The sequence below is a fragment of the Chiloscyllium punctatum genome, chromosome 44 (assembly GCF_047496795.1).
Source record: "Chiloscyllium punctatum isolate Juve2018m chromosome 44, sChiPun1.3, whole genome shotgun sequence".
NCBI lineage: Eukaryota > Metazoa > Chordata > Chondrichthyes > Orectolobiformes > Hemiscylliidae > Chiloscyllium > Chiloscyllium punctatum.
Genome location: NC_092782.1, coordinates 50,574,232 through 50,596,589, shown reverse-complemented (window position 1 = coordinate 50,596,589; position 22,358 = coordinate 50,574,232). Strand labels below are relative to the sequence as shown.

Here is a 22,358-nt window from a genome sequence, read left to right as displayed (position 1 = left end):
GACAGATCTTTAATCAGTAAAGAGATTCAAGGCTTATGGGGAATTGGCAGGAAAGTGGAGTTGAGGATTATCAGATCAGCCATGATCTCATTGAATGGTGGAGCAGTCTCAGCGGGCCAAATGGCCTACTCCTTGGTCCTACAGTCTTCTTCATCGTCTCCAGGAAAGGGAAGAGAATGCCTGAAGTCTCAGTTCATCATTTAGCCCTGTGCTCCCTGACTGCTATTGGGTCTAGCACTACCACCAATTCCATCCCTTAGCCTGGCTGCTGCCTGAGCCTCTTCAACCCTGGCATCATACTTGACCCTGAGCTTCCAAAACCAGATGTGCTCCATTACCTATAAATCCATCTACATAACATTGCTGGCCTCCAGCTTCTGTTTCAGCCTATCCATCTTGAAACCGGGATTTATGCTGTTCTCACCCAGTCAGGACTATTGAAAAGCACTTCAGTTTGACCTTTCATCCTGCACTCTCCATAATCCTGAGCTTATCTAACCCCCTACTAACCTGCACCAAGGTTTGTCCACTCATTATTCCCATGCTTGCTAGCCTGTCCAAATTAAATTCTCAGATTTACTTTCTAATTCCTTGTGGCCTTCTCTCCCCCATCACTGTCAGCTCCTAACAACCGTTTGAAATAGCAGCAATTACCTTCCCTGAAGTAGGGTCCTGATCTAATGTCACAGCTAAGAGGTGGCATCTCTGACAGTGCTGCACTCATGTTAAACTGTACTGAAGTGTCAGTGAGAGTTCTGTCCAGGTCTTGGCTGGGACCTGAAGACAAAATCTTCCAAGTGAGAGGCACAAGTGTTTACTCCCCGTGCCACATTGTTACTGTGTTGCTGCACTTGGTTGTTATTTAAGATCTGTTGAAACTGCTGTTTCAGTCCAGAGCATCTGAATGAAGAGCAGTGCTTACACCTTAAGTTTTGATTATGATTCCCGAATTGATGACTTAAGCTATTTACTGTCTTTGACCTATCTTGGTATTGTGTTTTCTCTCCTGTCTCATTGATTATGTAATTACTGTCTCTTACCTCATCGACTATGTAATTAGCATCCTTTACTGCATTGATTGTGCCATTTGCTGGCTTTATCCAGGAGATACGAACCGTGCAATTGGATTTTCACAGTGAAGTGCATTGAATGGAATGGATGGGGAAAGGAGTTAACCTCACCTGGTTTTTAATGCAGTGAGAGTTGAAGAGATGTAGGATTAACACTGTGTTTATCTCATGGGACTGAGGAGAGTCATCATCAGTGGCAATAAAGAGCCCAACTCCAGGGCTGTTGGAGACCACCCACACTGGGTGCTATCCAGACTGGTGGCAAACTGCCAACAATGCCAAGACAAAGAGTAATCACCCATCAGCACTGTCATAATGATTACACCTAGCACCACTAGTGGCCAATGGTCTTCTTACCCCAAGTAGGGAGAAGGTCATTGTGGAAATTTTATCCTCATCCACCCGTTGGTTCCCAACCTGGCTTCCTGGAAGGGTGATCAGGAAAGGGATACCATTGCAAGGCCATGCCCAGCAAAAATACCCCTCAGAGTGTGGCAGAATTATTCACTGTGCATGAGCTACCCCATCAGGGTAAATATCACAAAGCAGGGCTCATAAACTGGAATCCACTTCAACAAGAGAGCGCATCCTGGATTTTTTCAAAAAATTGCTTAAGTACAGGGTGTGGGCATCACCATTCAGACCAGAGTTTATTGCCCATCCCGAAATGCCCAGAGGGCAGATAACAGTCAACTACATTGCTGGGGTCTGGAGTCACATGTAGACCTGACCAGATAAGCACAGCAGTTTCCCTACTGAAAGGACATTAGTGAATCAGATGGGTTTTTCTGACAATCCAAAATGGATTCCATGGTCATCATTAGACTCTTAATTCTAGATTTCATCACTGAATTTGAATTCCACCAGCTGCCACGGAGGAATGTGAACCCAGGTCCATAGAACATTACCCAGTTCTTTGGATAATATCAGTAGACCATCAGATGGAGGGCAGCCAGGATAATAATATGGCAACACAGAAAGTAAGCCATTCAGCCCTTTGAGTCTGCTCCCACATTCATGGCTGATCATTGAACTCAATCCCCTGTTCCTGCTTTCTCCACATACCCTTTGATCTCTTTAGCCCTGCGAATGATAGCTAACTCCTCCTTGGAAACTTTCAATGTTAGGCCTCAAACGCTTTCTGTGCCAGAGAATTGCACAGGCCCACCACTCTCCTCATCAGAATCCTAAATGGCCTACCCCATGTGACCCCTGGTTCTGGATATTTTAGTCATTTGGAACATCCTTCCTAGTCGCGTTGGAATTTTAAAGGTTACTATGCAACACAATTCCCCCTCACCCAATTCTTCAAAATTCCAGTGAATATAGTCCCAACTGAGCCAATCTCTCTTCACATGTCAGTCCTGCCATCCCAGGAATCAGTCTGGTAAACCTTTGTGACACTCCTTCCACAACCAGAACATCCTTCGTCGGGTCAACCCTCCAATTCTGTAGCCCTATTCCCAAACAAATGAATCAGTGGAAAATCCAGAGGCACATGCCTCAGGTGGGCCCACATTCTCTCCAAAGTGCCAACCCATCGGGTGAGGCTCCATAACCTGAGGATAACTGTAACACATAAACCATCCTTCATCGTTTTTACTGAACTGAGCTGCCTCCCTGGCAGCTGAAAGAGAGATAAATCAATCCACACAAATCACGACTGACAATTAATCTATCTAAATTTTACATAATATATTTCCTGTTAGCGCTGCTCATTGTTAACCATCTGTTCCTGATTGTTTTGACAGGCTTGTTAAATACTTCATTTTAATGGTCGACTGAACAACACCCAGAGCTAGGCCTCCTGATGCCAGCTCAGAGAAGAGATTATTCCTTCACACAGACTGTACAGCCCTGTGCAGAGCACCAGGTTTGGAAATCAGGGAGAGGGAGTGCATTTTAGAGCACATCGCCTCATCTTCAGACAGAAAACTGTATGGACGTGTTATCTATTGGCCATGTCAGAAATTTATTTGCATCCCTCAACCCCAGGAAGGTTTTGAAATCAGTCCGTAACCACTTTCACCTCAAAGTCAGAAAGGTCACTATACTTGTATTTGAAGAGGAATGATGCAGATAGATTTAAAGAGGGTTTCTCATTTATTTTGACAGAGGAGAATAGCTATTACAAAAAAGCTGTGACACTCCTTACATGACCATTCTACATTCAAAAAAAAATCCGCAAGCAATTTTAGCCAAGCGTGGTTCGACCGAAAGAGCTCCTTTAAATGCCCAGCATAATTCTTTTTCATTTTTATTTTAAGCGGACAAGCTATAAACCGTCTCTGGGGCAGGTGGGGCTTGAACCCAGACATTCCGGGACAGAGGGAGGGACAATACCACTGGCACCACAAGACCCCCATGTCCAACGTAATTAATGAACCCATATCTGTCTTCCCCTTCCTCCCCCACTAGAGACACCAAAAGCCTACATTGCCATCAGATGTCCTTAATCAAAATGGTCCAAGGACAAGCTGCAAATACATTTCTACAGCAACCACCTGGAGAATTACCGTTTCAACAATTTCCGCTAGAGATTTCCAAAGGCCAAGGATATTTCCTTTGCTGGCTCTAAAGGTTTTCAGCAAACCCATTGTAATTCTCACATTTGTTCGGCAAAACAAAGTCAAAAATCACACAACACCAGGTTATGTTATAGTCCAACAGGTTTAATTAGAAACACTAGCTTTCGGAGTGCTGTTCATTCATCAGGTGGTTTTGGCACCTGATGAAGGTGCAGGGCTCTGAAAGCTGGCGCTTCCAATTAAACCTGTTGGACTATAACCTGGTGTTGTGTGATTTTTAACTTTGTACACCCCAGTCCAACACTGGCATCTCTAAATCATGAGAATTACAGTCATATAACTGCTCAATAATTGGAGTAATTGTGAAAATAACCTCCTCAAAAATAGAATAGCTTGGAATTGGACACAGGATCAGGACTGCTAGACCTTTATTAGACAATGGTATTGGAGGATCAGAACCCAATAAAGTTAAGATATGGATTAAATATAGCGAACTTGAATGTCGGGACAGACTCGAGGGTCTGAATGATCTATTCCTGTTCCAGTGTTCTGAGGAGGAAATGTCACAGTCAAACATGACTCTCGTGTAACATCAACATTTTCAGCCCTGAAAATTCTTCTCATCCATAGCTCAAGAACTTGATGGCAACTCAGAGTAAGAGACGACATAGAACATAGAATAGTACAGCACAGAAACAGGTCCTTCAGCCCACCATGTCTGTGTCAACAATGATGCTATTCTAAACTAATCCCATCTGCCTGTACACGGTCTGCATTCCTCTATTCCAAGATTGCTCACATGTCTGTCTAAATACCTCTTAAGGAGAAAGGACTGCAGATGCTGGAGATCAGAGTTGAGATTGTAGTACTGGAAAAGTACAGCAGGTCAGGCAGCATCCAAGGAGCAGGAGAATCGACGTTTCGGACATAAGCAGTTCCTGATGAAGGTCTTATGCCCGAAATGTTGATTCTCCTGCTCCCCGGGTGCTCCCTGACCTGCTGTGCTTTTATAGCACCACACTCTCGACTTGAAATACCTCTTAAGTTGTTATCATTTCTGCTTCTGTCTTTCCTCTGGCATTAGGTTTCAGGCATCTACCACCCTTTGTGTAAAAAAAATTGGCATCCTTCATCTCCTTTAAATTTTCCACCTCTCACTTTAACCAGATGCCCCCTAATATTTGACAGTTCCACCCTGGGAAAAAGACTTCAACTATCCACCCTGTCCATGACTCTCAATTTTACACACTTTTGGTACCCCTCAACCTCTGACACTCTCGTGAAAACAATTCAAGTTTGTCCAATCTCTTCTTTTAACTAATACACACCAAAACAGGCAACAGCTAAAAATGTGTTGCTGGAAAAGCGCAGCAGGTCAGGCAGCATCCAAGGAGCAGGAGAATCGACGTTTCGGGCATGAGCCCTTCTTCAGGACCAAACCAGGCAACACCCTAGTCAACATCTTTTACACTCTCTCCAAAGCCTCCACCATACTTCCTGCAGTGTGGTGACCAGAAATGCACACCCTACTCCAATTGTGACCTAACTAAAGTTAGATATATACAAAGTTTTATACATAGTTTTTTTTTATTTTTGTGGAGTTACAAACTGAAACAGACGTTGGACTTATACAATTGGAATGTTTTCCAACTTGAAAATCAAGTGTTGCATACTGCTGTGCTGTGCAATACAACATTGCTCTGTGGAAGCAGTGAGACGGAGAATTCAAGACTGAGTGACACTGAGAATCTTTCAACCTGATGGAAATTCTGCTTGACAACAGCCCTCTGATTGGCTGAGCTGCAGAGTGTTGAGAAGTTGTAAGTGACAAGAGCAGCAGGGTGAAGAAACATCCAGAGTTTGCCGACAGAAAGCATCCATCCTGTCCATCCCGCCCACCACCACCTCCCCCCCCCCCCCCCCCCCCCCACCCGCCCCCACCTCTCTCTCTCTCTCTCTCCATGTGGGGAGAAGCCAAGAAATCTAAGAAACCTTAAAAGAAATAATTTACACAAGACCTAAATTCACTTGATCAATGCTGAATTAAAAGGCTACTGTCAATGTATAGACAGCACCATGTCATCAGTGCAAAAATCAAAAATACCATGAGAAAAATAACTTTCCATCTCAGACTGTTGATTTTTAACATTTTGCTTACTATATTTCTTTTTGCACCAATGATATTCATGGTAAAATGTTTGACTTTTGTCTGTCTTAGTCATGATTTGTGCATTTGGGGGTTTGAAGGGATATAATTTAAGTTGCATGGATTAAAAACCCTTTCTTTTCACTGCTCTCATTAAAGTTGTGTGTCACAATAAACAGAAGTTTTGTTTAAACTGTCCTGAGTGGCAGTCACTCAGGTAAATTGGTAATGTGATGGTCTCATTGGGATTTATGATGGCTTGGGGAACTGAGGGGAACAATGATCAGCACACACTTTCTAGTTAACTTGTGACATCAGCATATTCCACATGCCTTGCCATTTATTTACCCTTGATTTGCATTGAATCGTGCATAACTTCAATGCAGGAACGTTTATGCATTTGTTCATAGGCTTTGGGCGTCACTAACTTGGTCAGCATTTATTCCTATTCCTAATTGCCAGATGGTAGTTAGGAGTCAAACATATTGTTGTGCGTCTGCAGTCACATGTAAACCAGATGCAGTAAGGTTGACAGACCTCCTTCCCTATAAGACATTAGAAAGCAAGAATTTTCTTTTAATCCCAAACAGCAGTGCTTACACAATCATCATTAAGTTAATATTTTCCTTAATTCCATTGTGTTACTGAATTCAAATTTCTCAACTGAAAAGAGGGTCTGTTTCCATGCAGTACATCTCTGACTCTATGATTTATCAAAATTTCTTGGAAACAAAAGAATAAACTCACTTTTCAACGCCTGAAGACTTGTCAAAGGGCTTTACGCCAATGAGGTAGTTTTGTGGTGATAGCACTGTTTTGTTGCAGGAATCACAGCAGCAAATAGCATGCAGCAAGCCTGCACAGCAATGAAGTGATAATGATAGATAAAACTGCATTTATGGCCAGCATCATCATGAATTTGAGAATCACGTGTGGACATGTATAAAGTTAGTGTGATGATTTTCAACTCTCATCCAGCATCAATCAATCATCTCATCCTAGATCTTTATGCAGAAATGACTAAATACTTCGCGTTGTTATAGGGAATCCAGTCAACCCGAGTAAATGTGCATTGGTCAGAGGATTTGTAAGGTAAAAGCTCTTACAAAGAAGCCACAAAGATCCAGCCCCAGCCCCCTACCCTATCCCTGTAAATCTTACATTTCCCACAGCTAATCTATCTAACCTGCACATCCCTGGACACTATGGCAATTCAGAACAGCCAATCCATCGAGCTTGCGCATCTTTGGACTGTCAGAGGGAACCAGAGCACCTGGAGGAAAGTCACAAAGGAGAAATAACAGAGTGCCATGGACCCAGAGGGATCGCCATTTTTAATGGCAGCACCCTATCTCCTTCATTGGGAGTACACGCTTCAGACAGATTATCTGATCATTGTTTGTTATTACAGAATTCGAATATTGCTGAAAGAAAAATGACACATTTTGTTGAAACTTTATATCTTTCACAGGCCAGTTTATAGGTAATACGAATGGGAAGGGAAACGGCTTTAATACTGCATGGGAGGAGAATGCTAATTAGTGGGCGAGTGAAATCTGATAATGAGCCATTGCCATGGAGAATGCACCAATTAGATGATGATTGACAGTTAAATGCCAAGCTTTGTATGTGGGCTGTATTTCAGAAATACTGGAAGATCATATTAACAGCACATCCTTTTAGATGTTAATAATGTTATGAAGATGTGGGCGTACTGTACCTTTAAGAGAGTAAAAGCTAGCAGTGACAGCCCCAAGTGTTCTCAACAAGACACAATGTAACATGTGCTCCAGCTACTCGGGTAGCTGGTTGCCTGGAAATGACAAAACAGATTCGAATTAGGCCGATCAGTTTAAATTATACCCTGAGAAATGCCAAATTCCAATCAGGTTTGAATTGAGTATATTGACAATCTTAAAAGCCAATGACACAATCCAATGCTTTGGGGTACAAGACCAGGGAAAATTGAACAGTTGGAAGGAGAACTGCCATAAGACTAAAAGGTGTAGACTACTAGTCAAAACACTCTGAGAGGTACCTGTCTAGAGAAGAGGTTTGCACAGAGAAAAACCTCAACACTGCCCTGGGGAGCCAATCTAGCAATGAAGATAAAGAGAAGATTTGACTATTGGCTGTTTTTAAAATTTGAATTTTATTGCAAATCTCAATTGGGAGTTTTATTGGATGAGTATTATAGAAGGGAAAGTAAAACATAGGTTAGAGGAAGGCATTGTAAATAGTTGTTCATTAATTATTCTCTGTTTTTACTTTAAGAAATAAAGTTGTTAATCTTCACTTTAAATAGTCCTTGGCCACTCGAATTTTTACAGATCACTGCACGGAATAAATCTTTTCTGTGTTGCTGGTTTTAAATTAAGCAGGAGGGTTTATCCTGTGTTGTAACAATAAGAGGTAAGGTATTGATTGTAAACAGCCAGCTGATGCTTGCAAACCTCAAATTACAGTGACCATATGAGATGTTATTTTAAAATGGCCAACATTTGCGAAGTTATCTAGTACATGTAGAAAAGTAACTGAAAAGTGACCTAGAATTATCAGTCAGGCTTACAAGATGGTGCACGTGTGTGCTGGAATCTTCATATATGAACACACAAGATACTGTTCTTTGCAGACAGAAGGAACATGGATACAGACTGCCCACCAACAAACCAGGTGATAGCTTTTCCCAGGTTGATTTCTCAGCATAATGACTTAACCAATGAGAGTCAACTTGCTTTTTAAAATTTAAACAAAGATTAGATTCCCCCCACTGTGGAAAGAGGCCCTTCAGGTCCACACTGACCCTCCAAAGAGTAACCTACCCAGACCCATTTCTCTCTCACTAATGCACCTAACACTATGGGCAATTTAGCATGGCCAATTCACCTAACCTGCATGAATATAGACTGTGGGAGGAAAGCCATGCAGACACGGGGAGAATGTGCAAACTCTACACAGACAATCACCCGAGGCTGGAATCGAACATGGGTCCATGGTGCTGTGAGCAGCAGTACAAACCACTAAGCCACCCAACAGCCACGCAAGAAAGCTTGGCAGTTAATTGTCAGTCATTATCCACTAAAGTCTACTTCCCAACCAATTGCAGTGTTCTCTCATAAAACATAAATGTTGTATTTTTCCCTTTACATTGACATTTCTTGTGAAATGTCCTGATGAGCGTGAGACAATATGTTAAAGCAAAACATGTCTGTGTTAATGATGTCTACCACATTGGGGAGACCTCCCTAGCTTTTCAAATAATACCATGGGGTCTTCTATTTCCACCGGAGGGGTCAGATGGTTTAACATCTCATCTGAAAGTTGGCACTTTTGATTATGGAGCACTTCAGCTATCAGTACGGATCTTGGGCTAGAGCAAGATTTGAACCCAGAACCTTCCTATTCAGAGGTGAAAGTGCTGACACTGATCTCATGCCATCACCTGTGAATGGTGGGAATGAACAGGAACAGCCCATAAATATTTTCAGCTTGGACTGACTATTCCAGAGGATATTCAACATTGATTTTCCTGTGAATAGCTAAACATTTTTAAAAAAATTTAATCATAAATTTGTCGAAATGTACAGTTTTGTGAACATCAAGAAATTTTCCATTTAATGTGACTGTGCATCAACACATTTTCTTCTGTTTAATTACATACATTTATTTGCACGCCTTTATGTTTTTAATATTACTCTGACCTGTATTCAGAGCACATCAGTCAGTCTGAGAGTCAAACTGGTCAACTAATTTAAAATGTAATTAAAATATCGGCAGATAGGGAGGCCTGAAAATTAATATTATTTTTCCCATTAACCATGATGAAGTGGTAAACGGCACTGAGAAACCACATCAATTTGAATTATTCTGATTTTGACAATGCAAACAGTAGCGAGGGAGTAGGAGTGCAGGGACATTGTATCGGTTCAGTGGTGTTGGTTTAATCAATGCAGTTCACCCGAAAAAAAACAACAAAAACCCACACAATGACCACAGAAGTAAGTGAAAAATACGTTTAACGTGCATCAAGTTTCTGTGACCACTTGCGCAAATTTAACAAACACTACCCTAAATGTTGGCTGCACCCTAGGTTGAATACCAAAGGAATAGGAACAAGGAGAGGCCAGTCAGCCCCTCTGGCCTGTTCAACAATTCAATGAGATCATGACTGATCTGTTACCGAACCTGCCTTTTGCCCTTAATCCTGTGCTATCAAAAAAATTACCTTTCTCAGATTTAAAACTAATTCCTGATCAACAACTGTGGTGGGTTTGAAGGCCTTAATTCATAGATACTCCAAGTATGAAACTGGGTTCATCTGCGCAAACTGACAGAACTTAAAAGCTTTCGAATGTTTTGTTTTTAAATTACTAAGAAATGGACCATAAGGTATCCTAAAATTTTTCTGCACCAGCTTTTTCAGTCGTGTTATCTAAATTACTTCAAGTTGAATGTTTAAAACAATCAAGGATTAATTTTGAAAGCATAATTTCAGTTTTAGGACACTGGCTGATTGTGTAGGTTTTGCCTTCGACAACATCGAGATTAAACCTGGACAAAACTGTGAGAGAAAGAAAAGCCTCTTGACACAATTGCCACCCAAATCATGGCGGCGTCAAAAGAGGAAGATAATCATCGTGTGTCTACAGCACGGGGTCTCCTTCAATGCCTCTTCAGAGCAGAGTCAATGTTTATGTACTACCAGTCTGTCCCTTTAAGAGCCCTACTCGTGCCAAATGGTACCTGATTATAAAACTGCGGATCTCAGTTAGTAAGACATTTTAACAACTTGCATTGTTCCAACTGTCTCTCCCTTTGGCATCTATAACATAAACTGACATTTTCGACAGGAACATCTGGCACAGTGGGTCATTACAGAGAGACTGTTTCCTCTCGCGAGAGATAGGGGCATTGTCTTAAAATTACAGTGAGCCATTCAAGAGTAAAACCATGAAGAGCATTTTCATTCACCAAATCTGGTGGAAATCTAGAACTCACTCCCCCAAAACTCTGACAGTCAATTAAAGCTTTTAAGCCTGAGATTGATAAAACTTCAGACAAAGTTATATTTAGTGAAAGGGCATAGAAGGCACAGTAGTAAGAATAAGGAGAGAGGAGGCATGCAGGGGGGAGTTAGGGGGTGAAAAGGAATGTGGGGGGTTAGGGGTGAGGAGGCATGCAGGGGGGAGTTAGGGGGTGAAGAGGAATGCAGGGGGTGGAGTGAAGGGTGATGAGGTATATGGGGGAGTTAGTATGTGATGAGACATGCGGGGTGGGTAAGGGGGTGAGGAAGCATGCGGGGGGATTAGGGGGTGAGGAGGCATGCGGGGGGAGTTGGGGGGTGATAAGGCATGTGGGGGTGGGGTGAAGGGTGATGAAGTATACAGGGGGAGTTAGTATGTGATATGTGGGGGGTTGGGGTGAGGAGGCATGCGGGGGGGTTGGGGTGAGGAGACATGCGGGGGAGTTAGGGGGTGAGGAGACATGCGGGCGGTTAGGGGTGAGGAGGCATGCAGGGGGGAGTTGGGGGGTGATGAGGCATGTGGGGGTGGGGTGAAGGGTGATGAGGTATACGGGGGAGTTAGTATGTGATGAGACATGCGGGGTGGGTAAAGGGGTGAGGAAGCATGCAGGGGGGGTTGGGGGTAATGAGGCATGTGGGGGTGGGGTGAAGGGTAATGAAGTATACAGGGGGAGTTAGTATGTGATATGTGGGGGGTTGGGGGTTGGGGTGAGGAAGCATGCGGGGGGTTAGGGGTGAGGAGACATGCGGGGGGGGGGGGTTAGGGGTGAGGAGATTATGAGAAATTCAAGGTTCAGAAGACACAAGCACGGAAACTGAAAGAATGTGAAACTGAGGATAATTCAGAATAGGCAAGAAATTGAAACAAGAATAGAATTCAGAAATCAAACAAATCCAGTCAATTTCGAGAGGTGAAAATTTCTCTGAATGAGCTGGAGCTTAAAAATGCAGGCTGGGGGGCAGAGATAAACGCTGGCTATGTGGGTCAATATCGAATCTTTCTTCTTCTCAGTATTTCTATCTTGCCAGGGTCAAGGGACCTACTCAGAGTTCAGACTATCTTGTCCCCGAAGCTGAAAGGATACAGAGGGATTCCAACTGAGTTACGCACAACAAAAATAATCTTAAATTTTGCAAAGTTACCACCTTATTGATCCGAGCAGTACTTAGCCACATCAGTGTACACTTGAGCTGTCAAACACAGTTTCAGCAGCAATTGATTTTTCTATTAGGTTTAATGCAGGTTACTCCTCAACATCTTGTCCTTCTGTCGAGACGGCATCTCCAGGTACTCGTTTTCTCCCCATTTATTTTAATGGATGCAATTTGTCTTAAGTGCAATTTTCTTGTAAAAATTTCAGTTTGCAGCTGTTTTTTTTTCAGAACATAACGTTCAACGCAGAATGACTCCTCAGTGAAAGTCAAGAGGTTTTAAGTATGAAGGTGGTGGATGCTGGATGTGAATAACTGCTGGGTGTCATTCAGAGACCCAGTGCAATGTGGACCATTGAGGAACTCAGGTGTGGTTGACGGGTTATAGTGATCACGGGGACAAGTCTCCTTCAAAATGCCAACCAGCTGAAAGGAACGAGGAGCGTTCTTAGGAGAAAGCAAAGAGCTTTCAAGAATGAAAAAATTTCCTAGGTTCACCATCGCTTCGGCACTGAATGTCACGAAATTCCTTCAAGCACCTTGTCTTGTTGTGGGTTTATCTATGGAGATCAGCAGCTTCTGAAGGATGCAGAGCCTCCTCTGATGGTAAAATACTGCAGCTGTAGGCACTGCAGAATATCATTTCCCAAAGAAGTAATATGCAACACAATGTCACTGGCTGATACTTCATGCACCATCAAATCCCAAGAAAGCAAGCTAAGTGATCAAGGAACATTTTTGTCCATGCACACAATTCCATCTATTGTAAATTCTCTCAAACATTTTGCCCCCTACTTTTGCATTCCCATGAAAAGTCTGCACGCTCAAGTTTAGAAGGGTCATTTGCTTAAATATTTTTTCCCTCCCGTTGTAAACATGCCACTTTGTAATTACATTCTCTCAGCACCCACGATGATGTAACTAGTCTTCTCAAAGAGGCTATAATTACAGGTTATGTTTATTGAGCTCCCAATCAACATAATCATAGGAATTTAAAAAGGCAAATTATTAAACAGTTCTGAGAATTGTAGGGCTTCCACCAGGCAGACCTGTGCATCTCTCCAAAGATGCCCACTCCCAGAGTTACACCCACAGCATCACTGATGTGTTCTGAGAAATTTGCTTTATCCTGACAATCAATGTTATAGAGTCATATAGATGTACAGCATGGAAACAGACCCTTCAGTCCAACCTGTCCATGCCGACCAGATATCCCAACCCAATCTAGTCCCACCTGCCAGCACCCAGCCCATATTCCTCCAAACCCTTCCTATTCATATACCCATCCAGATGCCTTGTAAATATTGCAACTGTGCTAGCCCCCACCACTTCCTCTGGCAGCTTATTTCATACACGCACCACCCTCTGAGTGAAAACGTTGCCCCTTAGGTCTCTTTTATAGACGCAAGACTGACTAGTCTGTAATTGTCAGGGATTTCCCTATTCCCCTTCTTGAAAAGAGGAAGAACATTTGCCTCCTTCCAATCCTCCGGTAAGACTCCCATGGAGAGTGAGGAGTCAAAGATTCATTGGAATTCAGAAAAATGAGGGGGGATCTTATAGAAACATATAAAATTATGAAGGGAGTTGATAAAATAGAAGTAGAGAGGATGTTTCCGCTGAAAGGTGAAACTAGGACAAGAGGGCATGACCTCAAGATTAGGGGAAGCAGAACTGAGAAGGAACGTCTTCACCCAGAGGGTTGTTAACACTGCTGTTTTATTCATTCACAGGATGAGGGCATTGCTGACTAAATCAGCATTTATTGCCAATCCTAGAGGGCAGTTAAGAGTCAATGACATTGCTGTGGGTCTGGAGTCACATGTAGGCTAGGGCAGGCAAGGGTGGAAGTTTCCTTCCCTTAGGACACCAGTGAACCAAAATGCAGTATTTTTTCCCCCAAAAGTCAATTCATGATCAACATTCGACTCTTAATTCTAGATTTTTATTGAACTCAAATGCTAACTTCAGCCTGAGTTGGATTTGAATGCATGTCCCCAGAACATTACCTGGGTCTCTGGAGTAACAGTCTAATAATCTAGCCATCACTTCCCCCAGGTCCACAGACTATTAATAAAATGAACTATTCAACACCATCATTTTACTTTAAAACTGAAAGCAGAGCAGGTTAGATAACTATATCTCAGCATGATGGGTACTTTCTGTGCTGAAAGTTTGTATGAAAAACCATGTCCAATTTCAGAAATTGAGTAGAAAATGTAATGAGTCATGTTTGAGGCAAAGCTGAAGCTAGTAAACCCCTCAGTGCAAGAGATTTTCTTCCCACAGTGAGCTCCCAATGCCCTTTACCCTCTCACGTCTGAATGAACACACTGCGCTCTTCAGGGTCTAATTCTTACCTTTGTCTGTCAGGATTCGAGGCACCTCCTTCTCTGCCGGTGAAATGCATTGGATCATGTTCCCGATCACTAGGCCATCCATCTCGGCAAAGTCTTCAAATGTACAGTTGACACCCACAGACAGTTCAGGAACATTGTGAGCTTCCAGCACCAGCTGGGAAAAGACAGTAAACAAAAAGTCAAAAAGTTATTCTTGTAGCTTTTGGTTAGTATAGACACAAACAGACAATGCAAACAAATCTCTCAGTTTCTGACTGAATCGCATTTCTATTTGCCCCCAACCAGCTTTCTCCATGTACTGACCTTTATCTTCTATTGCAATATATCTTTTATTGAGTGGCTTGATACTGCACAATGAGCTATGATTGAAGACATTCTGATCGAGGAGAAAGTAAAGTCAAGAACTACCTTCAGGCTTCGGCTTCAAAATAACACTATTCATTCCACAATTTCTTATTAAATACTGCTATACAGGTAACCATGGATATACCAGGCTTTGAATTATAGTTACATCAGATATGGGCAACCCCATCTTTGTGTGCTCATATCTTTGTTTCTTGACAAGAATCTCACTCTGACATATCTTCCAAAGTGCTCCTTCTGGAATGTTCTAATGCTGCCCACACAATCCTATTTTTTCTCAGAGAAATGCAGCTGTGTGTCATCAACTCAAAGTGACTCCAGGGTCTTGAAGCCCTTACATAACAAACACTTTTTCTACGCTGCTTCCAATTTAACTATATCATTTTAAATAAGCCCACAGATGTGGTCTCAGGAACACCCAGCATACCATTTGCCATCCAGCGACAAAGGCTCAGTTTAATATCTCACCAAGTCAGCACCTCGGACAGTACAACAGTCTCTCAGTGCTACACCAGGATGTCTGGTTGATTGTGTGCTCAAACCTCTGAAATTGAACTAAGAGAGAGTGTGAGCCTACATCTTATGACTGGTGTGGAAAGATACACAAACATGAATTTAACATGTCAAATCAAGAGTGAGGAATTGGGAACAATGAGAATCTCAGTGTTCAATTGGAAAATATAGAGACAGAGAAAGTAGGAGCATGAGTAGGCTATTTGGCCCTTCAAGCCTGTTCCATTCTTTAAAATGATCAATTCTGATCACCCAACTCAGACACACATTCTTTCCATTCCCTTTAATCCTTTTAGCTCTAAGAACTACATCATACACCTTCTTGAAAACATTCAATTTTATGACCTCAGCAGCTTTCTGTGGCAGAGAATTTCACAGGCTCACGGTGGCACAGTGGTTAGCACTGCTGCCTCACAGTGCCTGAGACCTGGGTTCAATTCCCGCCTCAGGCGACTGACTGTGTGGAGTTTGCACGTTCTCCCCGTGTCTGCGTGGGTTTCCACCGGGTGCTCCGGTTTCCTCCCACAGTCCAAAGATGTGCAGGTCAGGTGAATTGGCCATGCTGCATTGCCCGTAGTGTTAGGTAAGGGGTAAATGTAGATGTATGGGTGGGTTACGCTTTGGCGGGGCAGTGTGGACTTGTTGGGCCGAAGGGCCTGTTTCCACACTGTAAGTAATCTAATCTAATCTCTGGTGAAAATATTTCTCCTTACCTCAGTCCTAAAAGCCTGTATCCTTAAACTGTGACACCTATTATTCGCCTCCCTGGTCATCAGGAACATCCTTCCTGCACTGACTGTCTCATCCTGTTAGAATTTTATAGGGTTTTATGGAATGCCCCCCACTCACTCGTCCAGAGGTAAATGTTCCCTCATTCCAGTTCGGACCAGCAGCAGGGTACTGAGTAACCATAGAAACATCGTCGTTCCGAGGTTTAAAGAGACATCTCTGACATACAAACAATCTTTGACACTGATACGATAATCCTGGTCACCACAACCAACGCATATCTCCCTTCCCCCAACAGAGGTCTAGAAACTCACTATTTATACCTTTTCCTTCTTAGTATTTTTTTTTGTAAAGTAAATCAAATGAGGAATGTTTACACTAAGGAAAATAAACACTTCCCATTTCAGTGCCTTCCCAGAGATTTTCCTGCACATCCACCCACAACATCTGCTGTGGCCGGTGCTCTCGATGTGGTCTCCTCTACAGCGGGGAGGCAGGACGTCAACTCGCAGAGCATTTCAGGGAACCTCTCTGAGACACGCACCCAACAACCCCACCACCCTGTGGCCAATCTCTTCAACTCCCCATTCTACTCCCCCATGGACATGCAAGTCCCGGGCCTCCTCTACCCCAAATCAAAGCCACCCAACACCTGGAGGAAGAACGCCTCATCTCCCGCTAGGGGACCCTTCAACAATATGGCATCAATATTGACTTCACTTGTTCCCAAATCTCCCTCCCCCCCACCTCATTCCAGATCCAAACCTCCAACTCAGCACCGTCCTCTTGAACTGTCCAACTGGTCTATCTTCACTCCCATCTATCTACTCCACCCTCTGTACCAACCTACCACAATCACCTCCCACCTGCATCCACCTGTCACCTTCCTAACTACCTTTCCCCCACCCCCACCCCATCCTCCTATTTATCTCTCAGCCCCCTTCCCCCTCCACATCCGTGAAGGAGGGCTTATGCCTGAAATGTCGATTCTCCTGCTCCTCGGATGCTGCCTGACCTGCTGTGCTTATCCAGCACCACACTTTTCTGCTCTGACTCTCCAGCATCTGCAGTCCTCATTTCTCCCAATTACAGCACAACCTAATACAATACAAATCGTCCTTAATATTGCTCAGCAATATACTTTGCCTCAGACCTCAGAAGGTGGTGTAGTGGTTATGTCACTGGGCTAGTCATCCAGAACTGAGGTTAATGTGCTGAGTACATAGGTTCAAATCCCACCATGGGCACATGGCGAAACTGAAATATCTGGAGCAAAACTCTAATGTTATGGTGGCCATGTAACCACGATAGATTATCATCAAAACAAAACCATCTGGTTCACCAATGTCCTTTCAAGAAGAATTCTGCGGTCCTTAGCCTGATCTACATGTGACTCCAAACCTACAGCAGTGCGGTTGACTCTTTATAGACCTCGAGGCAAACAAGGGATGAGCAATAATAGCTGGATAAGCCAACGATGCCCTCACATCATGAATGAGTCAAAGATAGCTGGTGTGTGATGGACGTATTTTCTTCAGAATTTTCCACCCCAGTTATGCTGTAGCCTCTGAATAAGACCACAAGAAACAAGAGCAGGTGTAGGCCATTCAGCTCATTGAGTCTGCTCCACCATGTAATAAGATCATGGTTGACCCGACACTCCTCATAAACACTTTCCTCTTAACACTTGATTAAGATGATCGATTAGGAACAACGTGTGTGCTGTAGGAGCTTGAATTTATGGAGCATATTTAACAAGGTAAGGAGCATTGCCAAACATAATTGGACAATAAGCCAATTGGACAAAGGAGATATCAGGATAAATCACCACTGACATGATCAATAGGTGGTGCAATGATAGTGTCCCTACCTCTGGGCCACAAGGGCCAGGTTCAAGTCTTGCCTCAGAAAAGGGATGGCTGTGGAGGTATGTTTTAATATGCCCAAACAGGTTAGGCTTAGCAACCACTGATTAAAAGCACAGGTTGATCAAAGGGCTTCTTGAAAGGAGGAAAGAGAGAGACAGCTAGTCTCAGAGAGAGAATTTCAAAGTTTACGGTCTGGACACCCGAATACATGGCTGAGAAAGGAATGAGACCAAGACAGGCTAAACCTATATACATAAAGAAGACCCTCACAGACAGGAAAGGGTGGCCAGATTTGCCAAAGTCAAAACCTCGAGCACATTTAAAGGTAACGGAATGGTGAAGCTTTGTCCTGATGGATGTGTCAGGCAACCGATGGCAGAGGTCTGAGGTGGGGCCATTGAAAGTGAGAGGGAGGGCATGGGAGAACGTCTCCCAGAATAGATCTAGCCAGAGTTGGCACTGCTTATCTGTCTGTCTTATAAAAAGCATAACTAGCAACGCAGCCATCAACACACTGAAGGGGGTGAGAACTCCCTGATAAAAGTCAAGCAGGAGACGGACAGAGGGATACATGTCTGCTGTGCTGTAATGCAGTGCAATGTGATGAGTGTTTACAGGAACTAAGGATAGAATTTCTCACAGATTAGAGCTGACAAGTATATTTGACAAAAAGGAAAAGGGAAAATGAAAGCCATTACATTTGAACTACTTTAAAGAAATTGTAAAGGCGCCAGAGCACTGGATGAAAAACTGGACTGTTTGGTCACCCTAAGTCAGCTGACAGACATTTCCATCTCATCATTGTGGGCTGATTGGAGTCCAAGTCACAGCCATGATAAATCAATGCTTTAGCCACTGTAACACCCAATTCCAATTCCAATTCCACCTAATCCTTACTCACCTTCTCAACAGGGTCAGCCCAAGGCAGCAATGGTCACAGATACAATAGGATGATCATGCTGCTCCTCAAATCAACATAGATCCCAATTCTGATGGCAAAACTACTGCAAAATAGCAATAGTCCTTGAATGACAGGAAAAATGAAGCATATGAAAGGCAGCAGTTTTACAACTTGTTCTTCTAGAAACAGAGCCACACTATCCTCAGATTGCTTTACAATGGAGCAGTAGAAATAAAACTCCTTCTCAATTTTGGACTGGTGGCACTCCGATGTGTTACATCTAAAGTGCGAAAGCCTTTCAAATAGGCCCATACAAAACCGCTGGTTAACTTTCTCACAGACAAACTCAGGTAGAGAGCTTTTTTTTTTCACTCCGCTCTTCCTGACTCCCCACACATCCTTTGTGTGCCCTGACATTTTTTTGAAATCAGAAAGTGTGGCTTGAATTCAAGGCCACAAAATAATAACCTGTCGCTTGCAATTTCCACTGCAAATTGGAGATGCTTTTTTTTTTCCTCGGGCCCAAATTACATTTCAGAGCAAGTGATGTTGGCAGGCTGAGCTGAAAAATAATTTGCTGTTGGAATACAAAACCTGTCATTTTTTATCAGCAAATGGAAGTTGGCACGGTGTAATTTCATAACCTATGTTTTAAAATAATACACTTTCTCTTTTTCCATTTCCTGCTGAAATTACATATAGCTTGATATCAGGTCCAATGAATTCGATGGCCACACAATGGGCCCACTCATTCTCTCGGTTCTCCAAGATAAGTAGCCTCAAACCCCTTGCCCCCAGAGTCTCCATTATTCCAAATGGAGAGAGTGCTACAGGTATGTGACCACCTGTACACGTCTAATTGAATCTGAGGGTACCAGTGGGAATACAGGATTTCTTTCATATTGGCAAACGGGATAACAGCAAAGAAATGAAGTCTCCAAATACCAAGTGTCAAATGTTAACACACAGCTATTTAAACATATGTAGTGTTACAATTGAAACATGGGAATAATTGGTTTGCTTTCAACAAGGGTAATTTGACATACTGCAGTGGACATGTTCATACAGGCTAGGGTTTTGCTAAGCTCTGAAACAGGTAGCTACAGCAAGAAGATTATTTGCACAGGACATGGTGGTTAGTGAGCAACTTTGGTGAACTCAGACAGATCAATTCTCCAAAGAGATGGAGCTGGATCCAGTGGGTACAGGAGGAGATGGTCGTGGAGGACAGGGCGGAAGAGAGGGATGGGGAAGCAGTGGACAGTGAGGAGCTGGACAGGAAGAGATGAAGGGGATGAGGGGTGAACAGGTCAGGGGTGAGGAGTGAGGAGCAAGTGGTAGAGGTGATAGGCTGGACGGACGGAGGGTGAGGGGATGAAATAGAGGGGAGGAGAGGCAAGAGTATGTTGGCATGGGTGGAAGAGGAAGGGATGTTGTGAAGGCAGGAAAGGGAGAAAGGGAGGGGGAAGAGGCAAGAGGAAAGTGAGATGTTGATGGGAAGAAGGGGGAAGAGAGGGCAAGGGTGGGACAAGCTGGACAGGAGAGAAGGTCAGAAGAGTGAGGGGAGGGAGCATGTGAATGTGGTGATGGGTTTGAAGAGAAGATGGTTGAGGGGGCAGCGAGGGAAAAAATGGAGAATTGAAGAGGACAATGAGAGGGAGCTAAAACAGACAGTGCCAGTTCCTAACAGTGGATGTGAAATATCCTAAGGCACTACTGAAAGAAGGGGACCTGGGAATTATTCCCAATGTCCTGAGAAACACTGAATGCTCAACCACCAGGTAAACGATTATCTGGTCATTGTCACATTTCGGATAATGCTGTTTATGAAAGTTCCCTGTTGTTTGCTCTGCATCATAACAATGAATTATACCTCAAAGAGGCAGTTAACTGGCTGTAAATCACGTTAAGATGCCCTGAAGCTTTGAATGCTGTTTTATAAATGACATCTTAATTTGTATTTGCTGGAGTTGATGGTGTACACTGGATTCGTAATCCAGAACCCACAGCTGACACACTGAGGACCTGGAACTGAATCCCAACACAATAGATAGGGAAAATCTAATAAGTAATTGTGACTGTTGTCAATTGTCATAAAAGTCCATCTAGATCACTAATGCCCTTCAGAGAAGTAAATCTGCCATCCTTGCCTGGTCTGACCTACATATGATCCCAAACCCACAACAATATGCTTGACTCTTCACTGCTCTCTGGGCCATTAGGAATGGGTGGTGAAAGTTTGGCTAGCCAGTGGGTTCCACATCCCATGAACAAATAACCAACAAAAAAACAAATTCCTCAGGCAGCATCCTAATGAATCTTTATTGCAACCAACTCTAATACAGAAACATCACTCTCATTCTTAAACTAACAATCAGCCTTTAACCTCTGCACGGTACTATTAGGAAATATGGTTTGGACGAAACCAAGGAAAACAGAATATTTAAGAAGGTATGGCTTCCTGCTCCCCCCACCTAACCCCACCCCCAGCCACCTCTCAAACACAGCTGGGTCATTGGCACTCACCGGTACGCTGTACTGTGACACAGAGATGTTGCTTGGGCTCACTGTGAGAGTGACACACTGCTTGATGTCAGACGCAAACCTTCGGAGTTCTGTGGAACGCTTACACTTATCTTTCCTCGTACACCTGCAACACAAAATGAAGGGAATTGAGTTTGGAAGCCAGCAGACCATGGGCTTAAGCCCCATCCATTTACAGTCAGTCTGAAACCTTGGATAATACACAAGGGGCAATGACAGTGGCCTGACGGATACAGTACTGACTCATAATCCAGAGATCCAGAGTAATGTTCTGAGTAATCTGATTATTCGATTCATTGTTATGTGTACCTAAGTACAGTGAAAAGCTTTGTTTATGAGCAGTACAGGCAGATCATAGTAAGCAAGGACATCCAGAGGACATCCAGATCATAGAGTGAGAAAAAGAAATTTAGATAGCTTATGTCACACTAGGCAAGATCAACATTAGCAAGATCAGCATTATTTAAAGTGAGCGAGTCCATTCATCAGTCTAATGATGGCCAGGAAGCAGCTGCTACTGAACCTGCTGAGGTGAGTGTTCAAGCTTCTGTATCTCCTGCCTGACGGAAGAGGCTGTAGAGCATCACTAAGGCACAATGGGTCTTTGATGTTGTTGGCAGCTCTTCACAGCAACAAGCTGTGTAAATGGAGTCCATGGATAGAAGGTTGGCTTCCATATTGATCTGAGCTGTGCCGATCACCTCCTGCAGTTTCTTATGGTCCTGGGCAGAGCAGTTGCCATACCAGGCTGCTATGTACCTAGACAGTATGCTTTCAGTGGTGCATCTGTAAAGGTTGGTGAGGGCCAAATTTCCTGAGCCTCCTGAAATAGAGGAGGCATGGTTGTGTCTTCTTAGCAGTTCTGGAATTGAATACCAGTCCCAGTTTCCTGGTCACCATCACTATCAATTGTCTGGTTCACTGCTGCCCTTTAGGGAAGGAATTCTGCCATCCTTACCTGGTCTGGTCTACATGTGTCTCCAGACCCATTGTAATGTGGTTGACTGTTAACTGCCCTCTGAATTGGCTGTAGCAAACCATTCAGCTCAAGGGCAAATAGAGACGGGCAAGAAATGTTAGCCTTTTTGTGACAATCTCAGAAAGGGAAACAAACAGAAAAAAAAGAGAGAAAAAACAATTAGATAGAACTCATGGCCCCCA

The 22,358-nt window shown here is 43.3% G+C and overlaps 1 protein-coding gene across 8 annotated transcripts in view; it reads right to left on the bottom strand.

The window, feature by feature from the left end:
- The window catches only part of plxna4 (plexin A4), a 632,909-nt gene that overhangs the window by 223,510 nt on the left and 387,041 nt on the right, over positions 1–22,358 (bottom strand). For all 8 annotated transcript variants that reach the window (XM_072562914.1, XM_072562916.1, XM_072562917.1 and 5 more), the window contains exons 6-7: positions 21,180–21,303; positions 14,280–14,433 (exon numbers count right to left, since the gene is read on the bottom strand). In XM_072562914.1, coding sequence (XP_072419015.1) covers positions 14,280–14,433; positions 21,180–21,303 — 278 coding nt within the window. The remainder of the gene's footprint in view (positions 1–14,279; positions 14,434–21,179; positions 21,304–22,358) is intronic.